Raw genomic sequence first — 10,155 nt, 5'->3', positions numbered from 1 at the left:
AGCGGACTGATATAGGATCGCATTGGATGATAGAACACGTCCAGACTGCCCGGTTCAAATGTATGCGGGCGGTTTAAGGGCCCGCGTTGGAGATGCCCTTACTTGCTAGTACTTTGCACTATTCATAGTGTAGGCATGCATTCATCCTACCTTACACCAAATAAAAGAGCCTTTTAATTCTATGATGATCACGTAACCTCTCAGGCATTTCTAGCCAAAAATTAAACACTGTGCCGGATTGGCTACTTATTTTATTGGAGCAGTTAACGTCGCCGGTGCGTGAGCAAGTTATATTCATGTTTTAGAGGGCATGGCACCTAAGGAATGACTTGATCTTTGGTAAGGGAAAGGAAACTATCTCTACCTCTGTGAGCTTTATTCAAAACTACTGGGGGTCCTTCTCGTCCTGTCATACCAATAGGATGATGGAGGTTACCAACAAAGGTAAGGAGATGGGTTTTATGATACCATTGAAGTGAAAGAAAAAGTTGTGAATTGGCAGCCACCCGACCCGGAGTCCATTAAGATTAATGTTGATGCAAGCTTTGTGGAGGCCATTAGCTCTCCGAGTGTGGGTGTGGTTGCCATGAATCATTTGGGAGAAGTGATCATTTCTTCATGGGATTATATTGGGGTTTGCAATAGCGTGGATGAAGCGGAACTTAGAGCGACCCTCGCAGGGTTTACATCGGTATTACTCTACACAAGCCCATCATCTTACAAACTGATTGTTCTTTTGTGGCTTCCTTTCTAGGAAATGATTATTTGGACAGGTCTTTCCTAGCTGATCTGAAGATGGAGGCATTGAGCATTTTCCAGGTTGATGACAAGTTTCAAGATTTCCAAAATTAACAGAAGGGCAAAATGGGTGCGCATGAAATAGCTAAATTCAGTTTTGTTAATAGGTTTGATGGTGTGAGTCTTAATAGTGTTCCGCCCTGCGTGGCTGAAGTTGTAATAGTCGATTGTATGAACATTTTTATTTAATTAATATATGGGAGGAGTTTTCAAAAAAAACTAAACACGGTGACAAATAGTGGCAACCTTAAGTACACCGACCAAAGATACACTTAATTATTTCTCATGCCTCTCATCAAAGTTCATCTCATCTCATACATGCATGTTAGCCAACTTTAAATCTTCTTTTAACAATAAGAGGATGCTTAAATCTTAATACCACCATTGAATAGTAGTAACATGGGGCGGCTTATTGCAACAGGAAATCAAGCCAACACTAATATTCATGTTAGAAGAGATCCTCATGAATTTGTTTGGGACCAAATTTCATGGAAATACCTAATTTCCTCACGCATCACCCTTCACTCAACGTCTATGCAACATCATTGATCGATCATCAATGGGTCACTCACTTGTACACACAGAACAGGAAAAAAGAACAAAGTATGTGAACATACATTAGGATAATCTGTAATTTAATTCAAATGAAATGAGAAATGGATGTTGTTCTAGAGCAACTCAACAGTGATTCAGAGCCGATCGATGGAACCGGGTTGCAGGTGTGCCTGAGCAGCATGACCACCTCGATGAACTATCTCACGCCCAACAAAAAATCGTCTATGAGTTGCTTCTATGAGAGGGAGGGGGCATCAACCCTCTTGGCGCTACATTGCTACATGAGAAGAGGGCTATGTTGGGGAAAGTATAACAAAGGATATATGCATGCTTACACCTCTCTTTTGCCTATACGGAGGAGACAAAAAATGAGCGTGCTCTCATCAAAGTTAATTATTTCATGAGAGACAAAAAATGACTAGCTAAACACTAAACATTGTGACAAATAGTGGCAACCTTAAATACACCAACCAAACATACACTTAATAATTTCCCATGCCTCTCATCAAAGTTCATCTCATGTTCATCTCATACATGCATGTTAGCCAACTTTAGATCTTCTTTTAACAATAAGAGGATGCTTAAATCTTAATACCACCACTGAATAGTACTAGCAACATGGGGCGGCTTATTGCAACAGGAAATTAAGCCAACACTATTGTCCATGTTAGAAGAGATCTTCACTAAAATAAGAGTAACACAAGGCGCTCCATTAGAAACTATAGTAGATCCACATACAGACCAAAGCAAAATATACTAGCAGCTAGCTATATATAAGGACTTTTTCCCCTTGTAGCAACTAGGTAGAGATAATAACTATAATTCGCCTTGCCGGAATCTCCCGCGCGGCACGCTTGACCCAACACGTACACAGCATTGGCGATCGATCTTCAGCGAGTCACTCACATCTGCACACGAAAATAAGACGTGAAAAACATGTAGTAGATTACAACGACGTAGAAATAAATTAAAATCTAGGCGGAAATGGTACAATTAATTAGTGTTTGGTCAATTAACTTGGCTAGTGAAGGAGAGGGCACGTAGACAGAGAGAATGAGTGGCACGTACCAGGACGTAGTACCAGGCGCCGTTCTGGAGGGGCTCGGCGGTGAGCCCGGCCCCGTCGACGGGGATGGCCTCGCCGGACTGCCCGAGCAGCACGGCCGCCGGACCGAACAGCGCCTTCACGTCCATGCGCGCCATCGCCGGCACGCTGTAGCATTGCACGGGGGCGCCCGGCCGCCCGGCGGCCACGGTCACCACCGTCGCCATTGGCGCCGGCGCGCCTCCTCCGGTGAGCAGCCCGGCGTCCAGCAGCCCTGCTCCACCGCAAAACAGAAGTACCAAAAATTAATCTAACGTGCAACCACTGCAACAAAAAGCTGGCACGATTTATGACCTGCGTATACGATGGAGAACCAAACCCTATGGATGCATATGCATGTGTAGTTGTGTATGCAGTGCAGGAGGAGATCCAAGCATGCAGGCAGAGGCATCTTCTTCTGACCCGGAGGTGCCATGCACACGTCCAATCTCGGAAGCGACGCCACCATTGTGATGTGAGAAGGATTCGAGAACGAAGCTACAGCTAGCATTCAAGTGATCTGCTTGCTTGCTTGGAGACCGAGCTATCTATCGGAATCGGAGTAGCAGTTTTTTGACCGCCGTCGCCTCAATCCTCTCAACAACGTACGCGCTCCAATTAAACCCTCCCGATCGATCGGTGCATCCATCAGAGGTTTTGCATGGCTTGGGAAGAAGCTCTGCCGTGACATGACCATACAGGCAGATCGATCAGTAACTGTTCTCTGAAGATACCCGCCTGCCTGCCTGCGCGCGTTCCCTGGGATCCCAAGCCAGTGCCAGCTTTCGTGCTGGAAAGCTTTGTGTGCAGGGCGTGATCTACCCCTTCCTAAGATCGCACGCACAATGATGGATGCAAACAATGTCTAGGATCTATGGGAGGGAAAAGTAGTAGAAACGTTGTCTTTCCTAGGGTTCATGCACAACGATGAAACAAAAACATTGCCCTCAATTCATAGGAGAAATGGAGGAAAAACATAGTGTCACTATTCTTCCATTTGATTCAAATATATGGAACACAGGGGAAATAAATAAAGAGAAAGAATCTTCCTTTGTTTGAGTTTCGAATATCCTATCTGCCCAAACATATACTCCCCCGTTTTTATGTACTCCGCATATTAGCTTTGGCCTTAGTCAGACTTTATAAAGTTTGACCAAGTTTATCGAAAACAGTCTAAAGTTTCACAATAACAAATATATATTGTATGCAAATATATTGAATGATATTCTAATGGTATTGATTTAGTATAAAGTTGGTCAAAGTTTACGAAGTTTGTCTCGAGACAAAACTAACATGTGAAGTAAATAAAAATGGAGGGAGTATTTTTTGTTACATTCCTATCAAGAAAAACAAAGCAAAGGCCATAGATTGCATACTAATTAATCTTACTTTTGCATATGTTATTACCTTGATTTCACTACACTTTGTAGGATTCATGTGTTTTTCCTATTATCAAGAACCAATGTCAGTTCCGCAGAATTTCTATATTTTTCACAACTATCATATATTGTGCTCGCGCATTCCTATCATATTCATGTGTTATTACCACTAGGCCTGCGGTTTTAGAATCCGGAAAGGCAGAGCTTAATTTGTCATAGTAGTTCCATCTTTCAAGTACTTCTTTTGCATCAACATACTTAAACTACTACTAGCAGGTTTTCGCCTAAACTTCTTGCCAAGTAAATATATGTAGCTATAATAGTAACAATCTCCACTATATATGGATGATTTGATGCTTTCCCATCAAGCTAGACAATGAAGAACACAATTTCAAAAAAAGAAAAGAAAATGAAGTACACGCATGGATCGACACGTCGCTTGGCTCACAACAACCATGTCATGTCCGCGTCCCTACGGACACCAGCTCACAATATTTTGGCACATTCAAGTTCCTACAGTTGGGAGAGCTGACAGGTTCCCCTATCCTTGACATGGAAGTGTCCCTGTGCAGGCGTCAACAACAGCATGCACATACTCACAAAGCCATGACAGGATAGGTCTCTCTTGTACATGGCCTAACCTTGTCCCCTTGCCTGCAGCACGCTGGGTCTTTGGTACGCACCACGCATGCATGCATCCGATCGATCGATCGATTGGAGCTATGTGTGCGTACTACGTACCATGCATGCAATGCAATGGCATGCAAGCTGCTAGCATGCAGCGGGAAAGACATGTCGTCGTCCGTGCTAATCTATGGATCTATGTGCCGTGTTGTACTCTATGATGGAAGTGGCAAGTGCTCGGCTTTCTCCATTGGTGTCAAGCTCTGCTAGAGCCAAGCTTTGCATGCAGCGGCAGGTAGATCGAGACAGTGACAGGGCAGGCGCAGCTATGCATGCACACGCTAAGCTCTGGCAAACTATCATGGTGTACCGTACCGTACGTATGTGAGCAGCTAGCAATGCATGGCGGATTATGGGTGGAATGATCGATGAAAACGTGCTACGTAGGAGTACATTCAAATTACTGGCTGATGAACAGTTGAGCATAGTACCTTGCAGCTGATCGGTGAATGCAGAGCTTGCGGCGGCGTTGCCGGTAGGCGGAATGCATGGGAGGGCGGCCGCACTGACGTCCGCGCCGGCGGTGGCGCCGAGGCCGTAGTGGTGCAGAAACCCCAGCCTGACCTTCTCGTCGTCCTTAATCACGGCGCTCACCGCGTCGGAGGGTGGATCCGCCGCGACGTTGAAGTGGTACTGGCCGCCGACGCCGAGACCCGGCTTGGAGCAGCTCATGTCGTCCACGATCTCGTGCTGCCCTAACGCCGAGTCGGTGCAGAGGCCAGGCAGGAGGAGCGCGCCAGGGGAGACCGCCGTCGGTTGCGTGTGGGCATGCGAGCCGAGGAAGCCGCCGAGCTCGGTGGCCGGCAGGTACTGGCTCTGGCTCTGCGGCGGCCACTGCAGGAGGTGCGGCGGCGGCTCGGGGGCGGAGGTTACCAGCTCGCACGCCAGTGTCGGCGTCGGCATCGACGTCATGGGATGGTTCTGCAGCTGGTAGTAGAGCTGGCACGTGGAGAGCGCAGGCGACGGTGTCAGTGGTGGTGCCGGGGCGAACAGGTCGATGGCGGCGGTCGTCGACAGCGGCAGCATCGGCTGGGACAAGGAGGCTGCCGCAGCAGACGCCATGGCCGTGGTCTTCATGGTCACCGACCTGCTGGATCCGGAGGAGCGGTCGGAGGAGGATGACGACGAGGATGTCGGCGCCTGGAGCGTGCCGGACGGCGCGAGGAAACGCCTCGGCGGCGTCACGGGAGCCGGCGCAGGCGTCCTCACCGCTAGGGACGCGCGCATCACGGCGGCGCGGCCGCCGGTAGGCTGTTGGCCCTGGGCAGCGGCTGCGGCCGCGGCGGCGCGGAGCTTGTTCTTGGTGCGAGACTTGCGGTTCTGGAACCAGTAGAAGACGTTGGCGTCGGCGACGTGGCCGTACTCCTGCAGACGGAGGCGGATGCGGCGGATCTCGTCGCGCGGAGGGTTGACGACGCCGGAGTTGAAGATCCCCTCCAGGATCCTGATCTGCTCCGGCCGGGGGTTCCACCGCGGCTTCGTCTCCCCCGGGCTCCTTGTGGTCTCCTGGTCAAGCCCTGCCATTTAGCATCCACAAACCGATCGGATCAGCTCGTCAGAAAACCCTAGCTTCTCTACACGCACACAGATCATGCAACAAGCTAATAAAAAACATGATATCCCGATGCAAAATTGCAAATCATGCGAGAGGACGAGGGACGGCGACGGCATATACCTGAGGAGATCAAGGAGGGTCTGGTGTGGGTGTTGCTCATGTCAGGCTGGTGGTGGAAGTCGCAGGCAGCAGGGTTGGACCTGAACATGCTCGGCCAGTGCTTGTTCGAGGACGCCATGGGTGAGCAGATCGAGCTAGCTGCGGCTGCGACCGATGATGTGATCTGAGAGTGGTAGTTGCTTCGATCTGTAGAGGAGCAGTAAGGAAGAAGAAGAACCCTATGGATCTGGCTATGGCTCTCCCATCCTCACCCTCAGCGGCTGCTTATAATGGCGTGGCGCCCTTGCGGCCTCGCCTCAGCGACCTACCCCAGTCTGTGAGCAGTAGTTAATGTCACCGCCCATGTCATCCTTCCTTTTGTTTTGCTCCCTTGGACTTGGGCATGGATCCATGTGTGTGTGTGAATGGGATGTGGATGTAGCAGTAGGCTAGTAGTAGCAGCAAAGTTGCATAGGGAGGGGAGGAATATTAAAGGGCGGTAGACTGGTAGTAGTCCTACTGCTCATTACTCATGGATGGATGCTTTGCTTTGCTTGCTTGAGATTGACTGCACACTGTTGAGGTGTTGAAGTGGAAGAAGGTGCAGTCACTACTGATTTGATTCTCTCTAGATTGCCTAGCAAGGAATGCATGCATGGCATGCAAAAGTACTGCCTTTCTGCATGGCCTTGTATTAGCAGTACTAGTAGTGCTTTTGCACCGGAGACTATGATGTGGGCATACTAATTAGTATACAGTAATAATGATAGAGTAACACATGGTCAAACCATATAAGTAGGGCTGGTTTGGTTCATAGGAAAAGAATAGAAATGGGAAAAAATTTCTAACGACATTATTCATTCCTTTGGTTCAAAGGAGTGGAGTAAAGAGAAGTAGAGACGGAAAATAGAATATTTGATCTCACTTTCAAACTTGAGAAAGGTGTAACAGCTCCCAGGAGAAGGAATTTTACAAAGTTAAAAGGCAAGAATTTTACAATTCCTACTCACAAGGTAAGATACTAGAGTCCACGGCGGCATAATGTTATAACAACATGTTAATTATACTTTTTCAAGACTATGATTAGTAAGACCCGTATGTTTTCCTAGCCCTATGAACCGAAGACCCAAGTTGACAGAATTCTTGTGCTCTCAACGACTCTTTTTTTTTATTGCATTCCTGCATTTTTACTATTGATACATTCCAAACATGCCATAAAAATATAGTGACTATAGTTTAGTCAGTTTTAAAATTAGTAGTTATTTCTTATTCAATTCCCGATAATCGCCCGAGCAAGATATTCTCGTCACTTTGCACATGCATGAATCCATTATGCCAATACCAAATGGTTCTTGGTAATGACATTAAATTAATTGATTATTAGTCGCCTCCAAATTAGCAAAACTTCCAAAATAAAGTAGTCAAATAAACTACAAAAGGAAAGATATTATATTTTGCAACAAATATTAAATGAATTACACATGGTGATGATAACTAAACGTGTTGTCGCCCTGTGTGCGCATTATGCATTGAGCTATAGCTCAATGTCATTTTGTTAAAAATCCATGCTTGCTTTTCCAGAAATGTATTAACATGGTTTCAAGAATTCCAAAATACAAGTCAGACCAATATTTCCATAGCAATAGTGGAGAAAAAACTTAGGATCCCATGCTAATAACATTCATTCAAAGGAATGGGTCACAAGAAAATGCAGGGATTTTTTTCCTTTGGTTTGGATTTCATGGGGAAAACAAAGGAATTTTAGGCTTATTTGGAACACATGAATAGGAAAAACTCAGAATTGGAGTGACATGTCATGTCGAATCCTATAGGATTAGTTAATCACGGGAACTTGGAACAGTGAGTTTTTGATGCCACAGGAAAAAAACAAAGGAATTGTGCAAAGAGGTTCGAGCGGATGAAAATTTCCGTCAAAATAGAATTCCAAGAGATCCTTAGGGATTTTCTATAAGGATTTCAATCATACGATCATACAACGTGTGCACGAAAAATTATTAGGATAAGAATCCTCTAAAATTACTATAAAGTTCATTTGAATCAAATGAATTGTAAAGGGAGTTTGGAATGGATGAAAAATATCCTCTAAAATAGAGTGCAAAGCAATCCTTGCCTTGTTTTCCTAGGTGCTTGGTTTGATTCATAGGATTGGAATCCTTAGGAAAAGTTCTCTTTTCCTAAGGATTGCTTTGCACTCTATAACAAAGGAACCCGGAAAATATAACATTGATCTAATATTACCTTTGCACGTGTTTTAATTTAAATTTGATCGTGTCTTTTCAGATTCATGCATGTGTTTTTCCTATTCCTGCAAATCAAACACACAATTATGCAAATTCCTTTGTTTTTACAATCATATTCTTGTGTTCATCTTGTTCCCATGTTTTAACAATCCTGTGAATCAAAGAGGCCCTAAGTGCTTGTTTGATTCATAAGAAAACTAGAATAAATGTATACAAATAGGAACTTTTTATTTAACAACATTATTCATTCCTTTGTTCAAAGGAGTGGAGTAAAAAAAGGTAGGGAAAAGAAATCTTTGATCTTACTTTCAAAGTTAAATGGCATGAATTTTACAATTCCTATGCATGAGGTATGCGACTGGACTCTACATTGGCATAATGTTATGCTAACTTGTTAATTATACTTTTTCACTTGGTTTTACTATGCCTATATTTAGTACTCAAGTTCTTACATGTGCTCTCGATGGGGTTCATCCTCCGAGTAGGATTCATGTGTTTCACTACCCCTATGAGCCAAGCACTCAAGTTCTTACATGTGCTCTCGATGGGGAATCAGGGAAGAAATGTTGTAGTCAATGACAAGCAGGGCCTACATGTAAAGAAGAATATGAAGGCCCATTATGATGACTCTGTGTTTGCGGTTTGCCTTAGCAACCTCCATATCCATATGAAGAATGCTCCATATGCGGTATGGAGGCTGCCCATAAGGAGACTATTAAAAGTTGCTTAGCATAGTCTCCATATGGGATATGGAGTGCGCTCCTTATGAATATGGAGGCCGAGGCCGCTATGCGCAAACACAGAATCGCCAAAATGGAAACCTCTGTATTTTTTTTACATGTGCGCCCCACTTTGTCATTCAGACTTCAATTCAGTTTCATTCCCAACCTCAACAATGAAAGTTTCTGTACCATATTTCAACATCGATTTTCACTAGAATTTCAACATGGATTTATAAAATTGATTTGAAGAAGGATTACAACTAAGATTCTATGTTATTTGAACTACATGCATTTCCTCCTATTCAAAGTGACCTCGCAGGTGGGAGGGGGGCTTCGCCTGCCACGACTTCCATGACCATGTGGCCGACGAACGCGGTGCGTCCTGGATGCGGGATAATGCCACATCAACCTTAATAATCTTGAAGGCCGGCATGAGCACGATGTCCATTTCTGCCATGGCGGCCACCGACATGCAGTCGAATTACTTGAAGGAGGCACGTAGGCGGGCGTGGCCGACAGCTGATTGAGCCTTACGGTGCACGTCGTCCTCGACCCACTTCGAGTAGTGTCACACCTCTTCTAGATTACTCTCTTAGTGCAGTCCTCTTTCGTCCTGCTTGCGACAGGTCCGCAGGGAGGGCGTGACCGCACAAACATGGTCGATGGGGTTTAGTGTGGCGGCAATGTGGAAGGTGGAAGATGGCTGCGAGGTGGTGTCCAGCGAAGGGGGCGATGGGGTGATCATGGAGGCGATGGGGAAGGAGGAAGAGAAGGGCATCTGGTTGCGCCGGAGATTAAGGGGGGCGATGGGGGTCTATATACCCGCAAATGTGCACGCTCTAGCGGGAAACAAGGGTGGATTTTTCAACCGAGATACCATATTGGCGATCCAGTCGTGCTAAGGCTCAGCCGACTGTCTCAGTCGGTGCTATATCCATAAAATTTACATTGAGATCAATGCAAAAAAAAATACTTTTCTGTTTTTTCTTTTTCTCTTTTGCATGTTATGTCACTTTTT

At 45.6% G+C, this 10,155-nt stretch overlaps 1 protein-coding gene across 1 annotated transcript; it reads right to left on the bottom strand.

Moving 5' to 3' along the window:
• Positions 1–1,859: 1,859 nt before the first annotated feature.
• LOC125538999 (WUSCHEL-related homeobox 12-like) lies at positions 1,860–6,484 on the bottom strand. The gene is made up of 4 exons (XM_048702349.2): positions 6,176–6,484; positions 4,932–6,017; positions 2,422–2,672; positions 1,860–2,261 (listed from the first exon to the last, which is right to left on the bottom strand). The coding sequence occupies exons 1-4, from the start codon at positions 6,291–6,293 to the stop codon at positions 2,256–2,258; spliced, it is 1,461 nt and encodes a 486-aa protein (XP_048558306.1). The 5' UTR covers positions 6,294–6,484; the 3' UTR covers positions 1,860–2,255.
• Positions 6,485–10,155: the final 3,671 nt, after the last annotated feature.

The sequence above is a fragment of the Triticum urartu genome, chromosome 1A (genome assembly GCF_056163025.1).
Source record: "Triticum urartu cultivar PI428250 chromosome 1A, HENAU_Tu73, whole genome shotgun sequence".
NCBI lineage: Eukaryota > Viridiplantae > Streptophyta > Magnoliopsida > Poales > Poaceae > Triticum > Triticum urartu.
This window is presented reverse-complemented; position numbering and strand designations above follow the sequence as displayed.